This window comes from Manacus candei, unplaced genomic scaffold, assembly GCF_025592945.1.
Source record: "Manacus candei isolate 608988 ecotype Guabito, Panama unplaced genomic scaffold, ASM2559294v1 h1tg000014l, whole genome shotgun sequence".
In the NCBI taxonomy this organism is placed as follows: domain Eukaryota; kingdom Metazoa; phylum Chordata; class Aves; order Passeriformes; family Pipridae; genus Manacus; species Manacus candei.
In genome coordinates, this window is record NW_026138062.1 from 55682164 (window position 1) to 55700202 (window position 18039).

The window sequence follows — 18039 nt, forward strand, 5'->3', positions numbered from 1 at the left end:
GCATTGAGAACACTGTATTGCTTCTTAGTTATACATTTTCACTATCAAAATTACCATGTGGAATTGTGGTCTGGAATGGTCTGTTAGGACTTTTCAGATTCCATAGGGTCAAGCTGCCATCAGAGTGACTGCACATGAACTGTTTCCCTTCATGATGCCAAGCAACAGAATGAATAGCCTACAGAAATTAAAGAAGAAATACAATGTTTACAGCAATGATATTTTAATGTAAGACTTTGGATTATATTAATCTAATGGTACATCAATAGTTGCGAGGTTCTTGTTTGTCCATTACCACCACTTTTTAGCAACCAGCATCTGTAATCCACAATTCACCATAAAGGCTAACACAACACAATTATGTAAGGAAGCCTTTAAATCAGACAAAAATTGAAGGAATAGGGTATTAAGGTAAAAGTATAAGAACAAGAGACATACAATGCAATTGTAATATGAGTGATAGCTCCCCTCAGAAATATTTAATCTGGTAAATTTACAGGGAATTCAGTGTAACAAGTTTTACAGGTAACATACAACACACAGTCTTCCCCAGAGGATGTAATACACTGTACTTGAACAATTTCCACTCACATACTCAAGCTGCAGAGCAAGTAAAAATCAAAACACTATATAGACCAGGATTGTTTAATTGATCTAGGAAATTCCCAAAACAATGTAAGATACATTGGAACAGAAAGATATGTTCCTCAGAGAAGAGGAATATTGCACTCCTATGTGCACACTACAAGTACCACATGATGAATATTACGTATGCCAAAAAGCAACACTTGAAAAATTAATAGACCATTCTTAATATTTTGTGCATAATTAGTGGAACTGACTGAAAATATCTATTTACACCAAACTAGCTGAAAGAATAGTGGTGTAAGTCCTTCACTTTCATTGGTATGTGCTGGAAATAAACAAAAGTCATCTTCTGAAAAAATATTCATTGTATAACACAGTTTCTCACACACTCCTTTCAGAAGCACAAATTCACATTGAATCCATATCCCTTCCAGAAATGTTCGCTGCCAAATAGCAAAAAACACAATATGTTTTTATGTAAATGTAAATAAAAGAGACCTATTTTTGAATACAGTTTGAGAAATTTCCTTTTTTTTTTTTTTTTTTTTCAGCGTGGGAAATACTAAGGCCTTGCATGCACTTAGAATTGCATATAACCATATTCAATATATAAGTGACTTATTCAAATCACTTTAAAATCATTCCTGGGTGTTCATAAGTCAATATTGCAGTTATTCACATCAGTTTTGCTCAAGCTGACAAGAAATAAAGCTAAGTCTACTGGTCGCTATTCAGAAGTTCCTGTTGGTCTTCCTCTTTTAGCATTTATATTGATTGTTATGGTCAGTTATGGCTCATGGTCTGGAGGGAGTATCAGCAGAAACAAACAAAAGGGCTGTGACCTCTTACCAAAGCTTTAATCAGCTCCTGAGGCTGGACAGCATTGCCATAAATGCATTAAGACAACCCAAATGTTTTAAAAGTAATCTGACATGCTTTGTGTATGAATGCTTGACTAACATACTAGGTAAGATAGTCATTACAAAAAAAGACTCAAAACCCAGAGCTGAACAAACTCCAGATATTTATCTTTTGAGTGACATAATGAGTATCACTCAAACTTCTACCTGCCAGAGGGGGGTTGGCACACAGTTCCTCTTAAAGACCCAGAAGACACCAAACTATAAAGGAAGCAACAAAAGACAACACAGAAAGACGGTTCATACAGAATCCAATATTGTTGCTCTCAGGTAGGGACAACCTTTGATCTGTGGGGAGCACTGCTTCACTTACACTGAAGGCATGTCTATCCTCATACAAATTAATTCTGACATGAGCTCATTCATGTTTGCTATTGTGCCAAATCTGGATCTGGTTTTGATATGCTATCACGTTTAGAAACATTTCACATGGCTACAATCACTAACTGTCTGAGCAGGAGCTAGTAACTAGCAGCTGAAAACTGTAACAAGTTGCTTGTTAAACTGCCTCTCAGCTGCTGGGTGTCCCCTGCCAGCATAAACCTCCTGTGGAGTAGAGCTGAGGTGGAATGCTCGTGTCACAGACAGTTGGCAGAGCAGCAACTCAAACTGACCTGTTAGACTTTGCCTTGAAATGGGCAAAAAACCCATATAATCACTTCTGGAGGTCTCATCTGGGAGTCACGACTAATACAGAAAGATGGCACTGAACAAGTTCCAAATTTTCTCTCTGCTAGAATATGTCTAGATTCTAATCCACTTAGTTAGCATCCACACATAAAAGGAGCAGTTATTTGCTTAGGAGAGAAGTTCATCATGGTGGGTGACTCGTGAATGTTCACACAGTGTATGCACAGAAAGCATATCACTCCAGATTGGGTATGTTTCTCCCTCTGCAATATCTACAGTGGTTGCATACATATTCCATCTTCTCTCATACACAGCATGCACTAAAATTAAGCGTGCCCAACACCATTTCAGTTCCTTCCCAATCACAAACTCTCTTTACTGAGAAGAATTCAGTGAAGAGTCTTTAGGACCACTTTTAACCATATTTTGAACAAGAACTATACTCCTCTTATTACTTGAATGTTAAAAATCCTTTGTGTTAGTAGTACTGCAGGACCATTAAAACAAGGGCCACATCTGATTTGATACTTCCATAGTGGCACAGTGTTTGACACAGGTAGGGAGATGTCATTTGGCAAATGTCTCTGAGAACTCTGCAGCTTCATTTTAAGGATATGTTCCAATGAAAGACTCTGACTGTTTCAGAAGGCTCTGAGTGTGTGTTGACACAAACTTTCAAAGTCTGCACATGAAGATAGCTGTTTTTTGGGGTCTGCCAACTATCAATAACAACTTGAGAATCCTTTGAAAGATCTATCTTGTTTATGTGCTCTCTTTTTATACCGATTGGTGGAAATAAATTTTTGAAGAAAATTACAAAAGGGCTTGCAATAGAGGGCATCATGTAGAAGCACTGATTGGAAGAGCCTCAATATCTCATACATATCACCACTGAGGAGATGACAGTCATCAGACAAAAGCAATTTCAAAATGTCAGAAGTCAAGCAGGTGAGGCAGAAGGCCAGTTTGGCAGAACAGGAATCTTTTCTTGGAGACAAGGCAAAAAGGAAGCTGCATGCCCAGTGGAAGCAAGGTCAAGTGACATGGGAAGAATTCAGAGATGTTGCTTGCCGCTGCAGGGAGAAAATTTGTGCAGCCAAAGCTCAACTGGAGTTGAAGCTGGCCAGAAATGTGGGGGACCATAAAAAGAGTTTTTTCAAACGTATCAATGGTAATAGGCAATATAGAAATTGTTAGAGCCTGTTACAGGATGATGATGGTCACCTCACAAACAGGGACAGAGGTGTTTAACACTTTCTTTGCCTCCGTCTTCAACACAGATGATGGACCATGGGGGTCTCAGTGCCCTGAGCTGGAGGACCATGACTGTGAGAATGATCAACTCCCAGTCGACCCTGAAATTGTGTGGGATCTGCTGCTCCAGCTGGATCCCTACATATCTATGGGGCTTGATGAGATTCATCCCAGAATCCTCAAAGAGTTAGCTGACATCATCGCAAAACCTCTCTCAATGATTTTTGAGCTGTCTTGGTAATCCGGAGAGGTCCCACCTGACTGGAAGCTGGTGAATGTTGTCCCAGTTTTCAAGAAGGGCAAGAAGGAAATTAAAGGCCTGTGGCTGCAAATAAATATCTTTAAATTCGTGAGATATGAAACCATTCCTTCCTATAACAATTGAACGCCAGCAGATATAGTCCCCATCTTGAACTTAAAAAGGAAGAATATTTAGATTTGTAGATAGACAGTTACCTTTCCTCTTCTCTACCAAAAAATATCTGCTTCTCATATCTGTGCTGCACAATGACAGGTTCTACAAATCTGAATAATAACAGAAAGTCTCCTTCTCAACAGCTGGCCTGGGTAAATTGAAATCCAATGATATCAAAGCTAACATAGGACAAATCCAGTTGAGGCTTGATCCTGAGAAAGGATGAATATTTAGATGGAGTCTTGAGAGTGCTGACATATATTTTGAGTGACATTACCAAACTGGAGAGCTACCTGAAGAAGACTACAGAAAAGAAAGAACTTGCCTCTGTGAATAACACTGACAGTCCATCAAAGACAAGAAAATAAGCTGTTACAGTACACACCAAGTGCTAATCCAGAAGCCTGGTGCCAGGGGAAATTTTGATACTAAAGAGAAGGATCCACTCCATTTATAAGCCAGAAAAGATAGTGCTATCTGATGATCCTTTAAGATGCCAGAAGAGGAACTGGTGAGTTAGACGAGATCTTCAGTCCTTTTAGCATTAAATGGGGGGACTACATTAGTTTCAAAACTGATGCTAAAGAAAGTATAATGACAGTGAGAAAAATGAGGGTGGATTAATTTTATTCAGAACTCATGCAAAGAGACACTTTGGTATTTAATGAAGATACAGAACATTTACAGTAATTTATCTGAGACTTCACAGATACCCTGCAACTGCAACTGGCTGGCTCAGTGCCAGAACAATACTGAAAGATTGGTCAGACATCGTGGGGCACAGAGGCTGCATCAGTCCGGAGAGCATGGTGAAAGGGAACAGGAACAATGATTTCTGAACTGTGATCTTTGGTGACCAATCCATAAGATGAGGCTTAGGTTTGAAAACTTGGATTGGTGCTAAACACCAAGAGGCATGTGCTGAACAAGTAATTTGTGACTCACAAAAGCTATATAACCCAGGATTTAAAAAAGAACCCTTTTTAGTGGCTCCCCAAGGGAATCATAGCATATCTGGAATATTACGAACATGGAGTCTGAAAGTCTGGAATAAAGTACAATGGCTAGTCACACAACCCTTTTAAAAACAAAATAAGAATTTTTCAACTATTTCAGTAGTTGATAAGAAGAGAGGACAAGTTGCACTAAGTGGAGTAATGACACAGCAAGTAACCACTGAGGAGGAAAGTACAGGACTGATAGAAAGGCCAAAGAAAATTCCTGAGGACAGTACTGAAAAATGTGGATCAACTAAATTGCATGAGAAATTTTCAACACCCAACCACTGTGTCTCAACAAGAAAAAAAGAAACAGTATTATGAAGATCCTCTTTTACGTAGACTCATTCTAAATAGAAGAGAGGAAAGCTGATGAACAGACACACATACCTGACTCTCCCCCAGGAGACTTGTAAAAGGAAAAAGTCATCCAGCCTTAAGTAATAGAACAGGTGCAATTTCACAAGTGTGCAGAGGCAGACTGTCACTTAGAGACAATTTAGTGGGCATGTCTAGAGGCTTAAGTGCTGGCCTGTTCACACTCTATCTTTTAAGACATTTGTTATGTGGATGCTCAGAAACTTAATCTTGAAGCTCACAGTAGTTTTAATGGGTCTCTGAAAGCAGGTCTGAAAGAGCACAGGATTCAGATGTATTAAGATTACTTTTTAGAGAGAAGTAAATGTGTATACTCCTTGCACGTAATGAAGTGACAAGATGAAAAAGGGAAGAGAACTACAGGAGACCAATTACTGCCTGGATCACTTAAAAGAAAATGTCCTTTTCTACCTTCAGTTGTAGTTGCATTCACATTCATCCATGGTGAACTTTAGAGAAGGACTGGCAGAACAAAGCATGTTTTTCTGTTGGGCTAGTGCTAAAATCATAATAACTAGAAATATATGTATTTTGGAAACAACTATGACACTATAATTTTTTAAGACATTTAATCAGATCTTAAGTAGTAGGTAATATCAACAGCTGTACAAAATATTTTGTCTTTCATTCTAATTAATTTTCTACATAGTAAAGATGTTTCTATAGTTCCTAATGTAGCTATATCTCAGGTCAGCTCATTGCTACACTCTGTTCAACTGAGAATCCCCACGCAGAAGTTGATGAACATTTTAGAGTCAAGAGGAAGATATTCTGTGTCATAGTACACTCATGAGAGCCTAACACATCAGAACTAGAGATTTCAGGCTTCGATTTGTATTGTCAATAATTTGCTCAAAAGCATAGCACAACCAGTATTTCCAGAACTAACAATGCCTTAAGACAAATATACATCTGCTTGGTAAGACATATGGCAAGATGCTGAATAATGGATTTTCTGAATTAATGGAAATTGCTTACCTCATCATAATAAGCTCTCAGATCAGCTCTTTTAGATCGTAAGTCCCAGAACACGACAGTCCCATTTTCATAGCCTATCAACAGCTGGAGGAGGGAAACAAACACAGTTACAGTTTCTGAATCAGAAGGTATATACCAATATTGAATAATATGAAAAGAAATGCCAAAGTGATGTGCAAGATTGTAATCTGCTCTAGACATAATACCACGCTTTCAAATTATTTTTCGGTACAAATTACTTTTAACATGTGATATGGGAAAAAAAATGGCTTTATACACCTTTTTTTCCCCCTTGAGAATTATGTGCCTGGACAGTCTTCACAATTGCATATGTGCTGAAAAAATAAGATTGTAGCATGTACCTATCAGATCCTACCCTCCTTGCCCCTTGTTGGAGAGGAAAATGTTTGACACCTAACCATTTAAATAACTTCAAACCAAAATGTGACCAGATTAAACTCTCATTCAGCTACTTATATTCCTTTAATTTATGTCTTCTATTGCTTAAAAACATTTTGAAGAATTCTTCCTGCAGAGAATAAATTGCTTGCTTTCCTAATAATTAAAAAGTAATTAACTGATATGCCAATTTTTACTTCTTCTACATCATATCATTGTGCACACCTCAGAAACATCAGCAAAGAAGATTTGAGAAAAGATGAATGAGTAGAAAAACAATGCTCAGGAGAAAAATAAGAATGAACACAATCCTTTCTCCTTGTCTCCATTGAAAACAACTGAAATATTGATCTGGCACTGTAGAGTACTCTTCATTTGAACACAATTAATTTCAGATCTTATGGACGATATGAAGTCTAGCCTACTTAGATGTCCTGGAAATTGTTTCCCATAGAGTCTGTCTTCCTAAGAATCTATTCTGGATATGAAGACTGGAAACGACCAAACTGGCAGACTCACACATTTCTGCTGTAGAATATTTTATACAACTGGCAGTGATAGCTGCAGTTGTTCATTGCCTATAAACACATGTATCACAGAATGCAGGCAAGAATTTAAGGTTTCTGTATTAAGAATTTGAGCAGAAGAATGACAAGATTATCTCTTAGTCAGTGAAAGTTTAACAGCATCTTTGCTATCGCTCACTTTGGCTTGCATAAATCATAAAAATGAAACTTGTCTGGGCTGCTAAACAGAACACCACTTTCTTTCCAAGTATAGCTGATACATCATACTGCTACAAAAGAGTCTGGGAATACTCTCAGTTCTACTAGATATGATTCTTTATATTGCCAGGAGAATATTCCTTATGTGGAGAGGTAGTAGCTAATCTGGAAATGATTTACAGTTAATACCTGAATATAAACAATACCTGATTACTTAAGAGTTATGCTCCTGAAAAAAAATTAAACTGTGCTGGAGAAATTCCAGAATATTTACCATTTTTGCTCTGGATGGGTCCATGTGGGGTTTTGTGGCAGAGTCAGAAAGCATGCAGCTAACTGGATGTCACCCATGTCAGAATGCCATATGGTATTCTGGGATAATAGGCTGCCCTTCAGAGAGTGAACAAAGGAGTGTCTTACTGCGGCTGCTCTCACTGTAAGTGTAGTGATCCCAAACGGAAGTCACTTGTACATCCAGGAGTTAGTGATCCACACAGCAGTTAACCTGAGTAGGTGCAGGCCTGTGCTGTGCTTTGTTGTGTTGCACACAGCAGCTGGCCTGCATTGTGCTGCACATATTCCTTGGCCACAAGATAAACGTAGCTGGCTAATTCTAAAGAAGCCTGTAGGCAGCTCCCATTTGCTAAGGGCAATTACAGCACCTTTGTGCCTTTGCCTTTCTCTTAATGTAAGGCAGTATGGCTCATGTGAACATCTTTTTGCTTGACAGTAGAAATGGATAGAGGGTTTTTTTTTTCCCCCAAAAAATCCTCTGAGATCTCCAAAGACCAAAATGCTGGCAAGCCTCTTCACAGAGGGAACTTAACACAGTGTGATGTGCTCTTACTAGGGGTTCATCCAGTGCTATATGACTTGGGGTTACCACCATCCTTTTTGTATTAACTCCAATAAATGATATTTTAATCAATTTGTTATGGAGTTTGAGTGCCCTCCTTACTATCATCATAACAAACACTTGCACCAATGTATTACAGCTGAGTACCAAACCAGTTGGTATCTACCAGTATTCTTTTCATCTCAGCTTTTGTACAAATATATTCAGAAAACTGAAGGAATAGAAAAATATTTAGTAGGTGTGACCTGTTTCTTAATAACACTTTCTCCCTTGTGAAGCAAGCTTGTCTTTTGAATTCTGTCACTCTCTTTTCCAAAGAAATCATGCTCCAGTTAATTACTAAAAGGTTAAATACCTTGTATCAGAGACCACATTTCACCTGATCTATTGCTGAAATGCTTAATGCGCAACAGCACTACAGAATGGCAAGATACAAAGTGTTGTGATTTCAGGGAGTAAACTGAAAGGTTAACAGATTTTCAGCATAGCCAGGAGTCTCTCTTTTTGTTCAGATGGTAGTCATGCTGCTTTACTACTAACACTGTGGTATATGATGCTCAAGTCACAATTCCAACTGGGTGAACGTGGTAAGTCTCATTGCCAGTATATTTATGATGCTCTGGACTCTGACCTGGCTGAACCATAGGAAACTCAAACATTTGCACTCCCCTCAGCCAAGGTGATCACTTGAGAGATCTCTAAGACAAGCTTTACATTTATAATAGAGGTAAAAAGTAAAACATCCATAAATGCAGTTGGAAGGGAAAACATAGACAAAGAAGAAAAATACATGTATAAGAAGTCCAGGATGGAAACCCCCCCTGAAGAGTTCTCTTCAACTTGTCTCTCCTGGCACAGTTTAATTCCTCATACTTTACTAGGTTATGAAACATGCAGAAGGCTGGACAGAACTTGGAGAGAGAAGACCTGGCAAGATCTTCCTTGTCTAGTGAAGTTGCTCCACGTCTTAACTTAAATCTTTTTTCATGAAATGCTTTTGATGATGGTATTGTAGAGATATTTCTCTTCTACAATCAACTAATTGCATCCTGGTACATACCAGCAAGCCCCTTCCTTGTCCTGGTAACAAAAAACAGTTGGGAGAAAAAACCCCAAACAAACAAGCCTGCCAAATGCACACTGTATTTAGGTATTATTAGATCTCAGAACTCAGACTCAGAGATAGGAAGTTTAGTCCACCAGCTAATATTAATAACATTAAACCTTTTCCTATTAAACTTTCTCCATTTGCTGGGAAACTGCAGATCAGTGCAGTTAATGTCTTTTCCTTTGTCAGCAAGAAAAATCATGTTTGCTACAGATCTGCCACTTATAAATGTCTGTGCACTTCAGTCGGTTCCTAATGTACACTTATTCATTGATTTGGCAGACACAGTTATATTTAACGAATTTAATCACTAGGTCCCTAAATTGTTCTTCAGTGACACATTAAATGCCCAAATTCTCTTTGATGTCTGTCTTCCAGCCACAGCTTGCTAGATTCATAAAAGAGACTGTCTCCAAAGTCTGCCTAGATAGTTTGCCTGGAGGGCACTCTGGAAAAATGTTGAATGGTAGAAGTCTTCTGGAATTACATTCACTCTTTTGACACAAAGAACCTGATCACAAGTCATGGATATAAACTGGAACTTGAAGGAATTCCAAGAATTTTAATGAAAAGTGTTAAGATACTGTCAGCTCACAAATTTCGCTGGTTTTCAAAAAGAGATCTTATGATTGTCTTAGATTTGGAAAGGTTTAACTGTGTTTTAGGACTCTGAACCACTCAGTGCACATAGGAGAAGTACTTACTTACTTCAGTGGAACAGTCATAGATCTGTAAACTATTTTGTGATATCCCAGACAAGGATATACCACTGAACCCTTGCAGAGTACTTGTAGAGTAGTACTCTTGTAGAGAAAAGAATATCTATATTTTGAGTAATGATTACAACTCATTTATACCTACTATTTAATTCCTGAAACATATGCAAACATCACTTTCATCTGCTGCCTATCAGGAAGTGATGCGGGGAGTCTGACTTCTCCCACCAACACCTCTTGGAGGTCTTTGGTTAACTTGGAGCTGAGGAGCTAAGCAGACTATATAGACCTATCTTCAAAGAGCTCTAAGATTAACTTGGCTAAATTAAATAGAAGATATACCTGTCACAGTATCTTGTACTGAACTGACCAAGAGTAACTACCAAATAACAATAAGGGAAGAGGGCAAGTACTTGTCATACTCTTTCATATTCTCTCAGCCTAAGTAATTTTCTAATTCCAATATAGCCATCTCCCTATCTACACATGGCTCTGTTTAACCTTACCTTTATGAACTTTTTATGAGAATTCAGCAAACCTCTTCAGTTACCCTCAAATTGATTTCTCTTGTGTTAACTTTTCTAATCTTCTTTGTGACCAATATAAATTTTCAGCAACACAACAGCATTTGGACAAAGTTTTATAGCTTCTACCCATTACACATATGAAAAAGTACTAAATTGGCTTGTTTGGAATCTGACTTGTCAGCTTCATTTGATATCCTTTTAGTTTTTGTATTGAAAGAGACCATGAGCTGTTTCCATCCTCTTCATATCACTGAGATTTTCAAACTTGGAATCACAATTAGGTCTTTTCCACAGTGAATTTTCCCATTTCACTAAGCTGTCTCTCATATAGAAAATCATGTTTATTCTCTTTTAGCACAATTATGTTCTTTTTAGATATAGAAGGAGAAGTATTACACTCAGTGTTCAGTGGTAGATCAACTGTGCATTTCTTTAATAGCCCTGTTTTGTTCTCTATTCTTCTCCAGATAATGCCTAATTTTGCTTTTCTTTATTGTTCACTACTGAGCATTGAGCTGAAATTTTCATTGAATTATCAATCATTACTTAAAGCTTTTGATAACAAACAGTAATCATCAGCTCAGACCCATTGTTTAATATATAAAGTCATAAATATTTTCCCCTTCTCATCATTTACACTCATCATTTACACTCAATACTTGCAAATGACTTGCAAATGACCTCCCATTCTACTGCTGAGTTTCTCAGACTCCTAAAGGCCAGCAAACCTGATCACAGCACTGCTTACTCTGTTCTCTAGGCTATTTATGATGATGTTGAACAGCAAAATCCCAGAAGCTGTTTTTTTTTTTTCATTTTTTCCTCATTCTGAATAATATTTGTTTTATTCTTCATTCTTTCAACCAAAGTTTATTGAGACTTAATTGAAAAATTTAGTTTAATATTTTTCTCTTCTGTTGGATTTTTTTATCTAGAGTTACGTCTTTTGATTTACTGCTTGGATCTTCTCTTACATCTGTGTGTACCTTTTACTGATGTCTTCCTGTAAACATCAAACACTAACAATGCCACAGTCTGCAAATCTGCAAGTATTTTGTTAGCACCAATTTGTTCTTTACGCCACTCTCAATCTATCAGTGATGCAAAGAGATGCATTGGGACGGTTTCAGTATAGCTTACGTTTTCTACTCTTTCTCCCCATAAATTTTCAGTCTTTATTTTTCATAGGCATCTGTCTGATTTTGCTGTTGCTGTTAGTATGCTAGGAATTCATCATTGTCCAGATATCTCCCACGTGCCCTCTGAGTAACAAGCACTTGTATTTCCGAGCCAGTTCTCCTCTAACTCCCTTTCCTGACTCCTTTTCATCTCCTCTCTTTCTGCTGAAAAATATTTTTAGGTTTCTGTTTGGACACAAGTGCATGACATTCCTGTAAGAGATGTTCACTCACAACAGAACTTTTTCTTTTCATATCATTTTTCCTACACTGTGTACTTTAGGTACCCAGGTCATCATCAGCTTCTGTTGTTGCCAGCAAACAAGAATGATGCCTCATAAATAAACCTTTATTTTTTTCAGGTATTTTGCCATAGATAGTTAAATAGCATTTCTTGATGGCTTCTTGTTTGAGGCTAAAACACTACACTTCACAGTGTTTAATTACTTTATTTGATAGTATTCTAAATTGCTTGATCTATTGTGATTCTTCTAAAAATGCTTAGAGATCCCATATAAGTTGTTGGAGGGCTAGCTCACAAGCACACCATTTGTACACAGTTCACCTTGCAAAACGGATAAGTCCAAGGACACATAATGCAAATGAAAACCAGATGTAGTCATCAGTGCTTTTCTAGGTACTCATAATTTCAGCATAATATCCCCCATATCAGTATCAAAAATTCAACCTGCTGCGAGTTTCTAACAACCATCAGCTGTTATGTGAGGGACACTGTCAAATAGATACACCATTTTTAAGATGAAATACTTTATAAATACACAAAAAATGCAATTGCTAGAAATTACCAAAACCAATGAGAGAGTTAAAAACCCTTTTCCACATTGGCAAAATGTTAAAAAAATGAGTAGCAATGGATAAACGAAAAAGCTCTATTAAAACTGGTATTCTGTCGACCATATTTCAGTTTTGAAAAGCTGCCACACAAATAAAGCCAGCAAACTTCGATTTTGCTTCCTAGTGCTATCAGTCACAACCCTGATGCTCTATGTTTTGATTCCTACTATGGGCAGCTCTTTGTGAACAGAGTTGAGAACAGCAAACAGTAGCAACAGATGTAGATTACTATAGTTAAAATTCTTGTATAAGAAAAGAATTGCTATCTTATGTAAACTTACTATAAACTACTATAAACTCCTTGTCCAAGTACTGAAGTCATGATACAGTTTCCAGTCAATTCTTACTTATACCAAGTCAAGTTTATTTAATCATGAACAATTTGGATGGTTATATGTTTCAAAGTATAGTTTTTTGTACAAAGATAATTTTTTCTTAAAAACTGTAAAATAGTTAAAGTGAATTGGAAATATAGAAAGAAAGCAGATGGTAAAATTAGTGAGTAACCAAAAAGAAGGAGCTACCAAGGCAAATAAATGAAAGGCTATGAAATGTTGCAAAGTTTTATACCATTAGTTGTACTCACTTTTCCCTCATCTCTTGGGCTGTCACTTAAATGTACAACTGGACCAGGGTGAGTCTTTGTGGATCTGCAAGACAAAAATCAATTAAAATCTGTGAATTGGGTTTTTTTGTATGAAGAGCTAGATGCTTACCTTAATTTCTAGGTGTGTTAACATCTACCTCCAACAGTTTAAAAGTAATTGTAAAAAGCCCAACAGGGGAAGGTGAAGTTACTGACATCTTTTCAGGTTCTCCTCTATTTTTGCCATTATAGGCAAAGATTCTCCTTTGTCAATTAATCCTTTCTTCTGTGTTTTTTTTTTTAAATCTTACTATTCCTCCTATTACAATAATTTCCCCCCGCCTCCATTCTTGAGGTTTTTTTGCCTTTTATATTCTCTACTCTCTCTCGTTCTGACCCTCCCTCCTCATTTGCTCAGTTTCAAGGCTAATCTGCCAAGGATTTGCAAAGTCTTCACTGGATTCATTTAAAATATTTATAACATGACTCACCAAGTTCCAATCTCATTAATGACAGGGTTTCAGTAACCTCACCTACACTGCTCTATCGGGAGGCTTCTTAGCGTTATTACAGCGGGATTTCAGAAATGGAGCACCTTGCCTTTGTCTAATCTGTAAAGATTTATACATCTTTAGAACAATGAATACAGTTACAGCCACAATGCACGTTTAGTGAGGCTCCACAGCCACAAGACCCATCCCACAAGTCTTGGTAAGCCTATATAAAGTTACTGCTCTTACCATCCCTTCTTTTTTTGCCACATGTACCAACAAGCTGTATGCAACTTGGTACAGGGACTGCTACTGAAAATTATTAATGTCTAGCACCTGACAGAAAACACAAATCATGTGCCAGAGCAGAGATTCCCCTGCAGTCTGTGGAAGACTCCACACTGGAGCAGGCGGATATTTCCTGAGGAAATTGCAGCTTGTAGAAGGACTCATGATGGAGCAGGAGAAAAGTATGAGGAGGAAGGAGAAGCAGAGGGGAGCTGTAATGGATCTACCAAAACCTTCCATTGCCCATCCCCCTGCACTACTCAGGGGGAAGGAGGTAGAGAAGTTTGGAATGAAGGAGGGGAGTTGACAGTGTGTGTGTGGAGGGAAGACGTTTTAGGTTTTGTCTGTTTCTTGCCATTCTACTCTATTTTAACTGGCAATAAATTAAATTAATTTTCTCCAAGTCAAGTCTGATTTGTCTATTGACAGCAACTGGTAAGTGATCTTCCTGTCTTTGCCTTGACTCATGAACTTTTCCATTTTATTTTCTTTCCCTGTCTTCTTGATGATGGAGAGTGAGAGAGAAGCTGGGGGAGGGTATCACAACCAGCCAGGGTCCACCCACAACAAATTCCTTGATTGCTTCACAGAGGCCAGATTTGTTTATACACAGGTAAGAGGAAGTAAAGCGTCTATTAAGTTTGGCAGTCATAACATTAACTCTGTCAAGAAATGAGAAAGGATCTTTTTCAAATAGTTGCATATACTAAAACTAATTTCACATGTGCCATCATAGATAAGATCACACACAGATGACAACAGATGCTCCTGAAGCTTTTTGGAAGTGTAGAGCATATTCCCTGGCAGTCCTGCACTGCCTTTTTGGGGCTCCAAGAAACATTGGTCTTTTTTTTTTCATAGCAACTGAAGTTTTTGCATCGAAACTGATTCCCCTTTGGACTACACAACAAGGAATATTCACAAGATGCAGCACAAAGTCTGGGGTTTGTTTTTGGGATGAACCTGCACAGTCCCATCTTGGGAGAGAGATTTGTGGGAGGATAACCTGATACGAAGTAACATGAGTTTGGATGCAGCAAGGAAGAAAACTGTGCATGAAAGGACTGCAGCTTCCTTCATTCTACACGACCTTTTCCTTGTTACTCTGAACCTGCCCTATGACTGGATACAGAGGGTGTGACATGATAAATCTTCTCTGGTTTGCTTCTCCTGAAGTGATGTCATCTCCTTTCTAGTACAGGACTGTGGCTAGGAACCCACATCCAGTCCTTGGTGCCACACTAATACCAGAAATAGTCTGCCAAAGCCAGATCAGTGCTTTACCACTTGGCTCTTCTTGTGTCCTCAGGTAAGGTATGGGTAAACAGAAACAACAGCAATATCTTTTGGATCCCTAGAGAAGTGTTGCTTGTAAAAGGAGTGCCAGGCATTGGGCTCTACAATCGAATTCTCCCAAGGGTAGACATCATGACTGCACTACAGGCAGGATTAAATGAAGCAATTATTTAGTTAACTATATTATATCAATAATATTAGTTTATAGAACTTGTGAAACACTATCAGAGCTACAGATACAGTAATTACTACTTTCATACAGTAAATTATGCTGCACGTGAAAATGTCTACACACAAAAACCATTTTGCCTGAAGTAGTTTCAGTACAAATAAAATGTTCCATTTCCCCTCATTGCTATTACAGTAGAGTTGTCAAGGAGGCTGGAGAGTTGTACACTGTCATTGTGGAACTGCCTACAAAGAAAAAAACCACCATTGAAGTATATTAAATGCAAAACCAGAGATCCAACAGCTCCTGGAAAGGATGAGGTGGTGCTGGAAAACCTACCATATTTGCAGCTACCATGAGTAAAGCACACTGCTGTTGATGCCAGATACTCAAGTATAGTCATTCCTTCAAGCTGGCTTTGGGAAACTGCATAAAAACTAACTATATCCTATTCCTTGAGAAAGAGGAAAATACAGAAGAATCAGTAGGTGAAAATAAGGCATAAGTGAAATAGCTGAACAGAGAATTTTTCATTCCCAAATAGTAGCTGGGGTATTGAGTAGCTGAGAATGACTGTGAAAATAAAAGCTCTGAAAAGACACAAGAAGGATAAAACCTGAAGCCAAGTACATACATAGAAAAAAAAAAAAAGAAAAGAAGGTCAAGCCCAAAAAATATCAGCAACGATTTGCAATAAAAAATTCCCGAGACAAAAGCTACCTTCAACTGAGCAAAAAGAAAGTATGAGCTAATGATACAAAAGTTTGCAACATTTCATAGCCTTCACTGACCTTTAAGTCCACAAAAACAGACTGCAGAACTGAAAAATGGAACAAAAGATTCCCATGACAGCTGTACAGAAGTAGAAGTTTGCTAAGAAGCTACTGATACTTTGAGCTGTTTTGCACTTCATTAGAAGTTATTCCTGACAGCAGCAGCTATTAATTTATTTGGTGCATGTTCATTTTGGGAGATGAGAGAGTGGGTATGGTGTAAAATTTAACTCTTACTCAGAACAGGACTGAAATTAAGAAACCATTCACTGTAAAACAGCCTTCAAAACAGTCTTCATTGTAAGGATGGAAGCTTTTATTTAATTATTTTATTCTAAAATTAGAAAGCTCAAAAAGAAGTCTTTGGCAATGTTATAATCTGGACCCAGTAAAATGTGGAAAATATGTAGATGATGTATTCCTCAATCATCCTGGGACATTTCATGCACTCTAAGAAATCAAATTACTTAAATACTCTTGTAAGAACTTCAAATACTGAAACAACCTTTAAAGCAGGCAAAAGTAATCTATGACAAAATAGACTCATATCAAAACAGTTATTCTTTTAAAATAAAAATAGCCCGCACAATTATAGAAGTACTGTGATTATTTCTGAGAAGAATGAAAACTTGATTTTAGAAAGTGATAGAAGAAGCTAGGAGAGGGAAAAAATGAAAACATCTATTTAGTCATTGCTATGGAGTTGAAGTTGACTGAATGTGACAGTGCTGAGGAAAACATGCATAAGCAGATACTTCTGTAGTGTCAGTAGTCATACATCTTCTGCAGCTGTGCTTTCCACAAAGGTGCAGTGCACCAGGGACTTTAAGACCTTTTTTCATTGGTAGAGCCACAGAGAAATTTAAAAGAACAAGTTAGATTCATCATTGCCATACTGTGAATCAAAGCTGGGAACTGAAGTAAGTAAGAATCAGTTCAACCCCAAGATGCAACTCTGAGTCTTAGACACACTTTCTAAAATATCCAGAAGGATGCCTTGTAACTTGTGTTTTTTTTAATATTAAAAACTGCATCCATTTGGGTCTGCACACAGAAAGGGTGGTGGATTCTTCCAGACTGTTACTTCTCCTCCTGTGTGCTGCTTTCCCTCACTCCTCTGGAACTGCTGGCTGTGAGTCACCAGTGTAGGAAATGTGGATAGCAGAGAAAGGGCTAAGAAAGGAAATACCACCTTATGGCTCTGCCATAACTGGGCTCCAATTTGCCCAATTCTTTGATACTTCAAATTCCAAAAATTTTGACAACTTTCAGTTATTCATTCATTAGATAGTGGAGTGTTCAAACACTGGAATCTTACTGGGAGCTTATAATACAGACTTTTCATTTTTGGAGTTCAGTGGACTCATATTAAGACCTTCTTTTCCTTTCCAACACCAGATGAACTTCCAAAATGTATGATGCTGCTGTGAAAATCAATCTCACTGTAGTTGGAGTAAATGGAGACATGCTGGGCTCATTGACTATTTTTCTCTTCCAGGTCTGTTTCCAAACATTAGGAGGGAAAAGAGAGAAACTGTTCACTTATTAGACAGCAGAAAAACAAACAGTATCATGAGCCTCTAACACCTCTGGCGAAGGACTAGCTCTGCTACATGACAGAGAAATGACCAGTGAAAAAGTTTTGAGTTATTAATTCTTAGCTGAAAAGGTGCTTCAGTGTGGTCTGAAGCAGTGATAATGCATGAGATGACAGAAATGCCTGAGACAAGAATTGGTATCCATATGCTTGTGTCCTTTTTCAGCTCTGGACAAGGCCAGGTCTACTGAGACATAGAGAGTGCACATGATTTAAGAAAGAAATTTTTGCTGTATCTTCTAGAATCAGTTATGACTCAGCACCGAAAATACTCTAAAAAAATTTAATGTTTCCTTTGCATTATTAGTCTATTC

The 18039-nt window shown here is 37.7% G+C and overlaps 1 protein-coding gene across 10 annotated transcripts in view; it reads right to left on the reverse strand.

Annotated features, from left to right (window-relative positions):
- STXBP5L (syntaxin binding protein 5L) overlaps positions 1–18039 on the reverse strand; it is a 188482-nt gene that overhangs the window by 74325 nt on the left and 96118 nt on the right. For all 10 annotated transcript variants that reach the window (XM_051779956.1, XM_051779957.1, XM_051779953.1 and 7 more), the window contains exons 6-8: positions 13112–13175; positions 6162–6245; positions 55–178 (exon numbers count right to left, since the gene is read on the reverse strand). In XM_051779956.1, coding sequence (XP_051635916.1) covers positions 55–178; positions 6162–6245; positions 13112–13175 — 272 coding nt within the window. The remainder of the gene's footprint in view (positions 1–54; positions 179–6161; positions 6246–13111; positions 13176–18039) is intronic.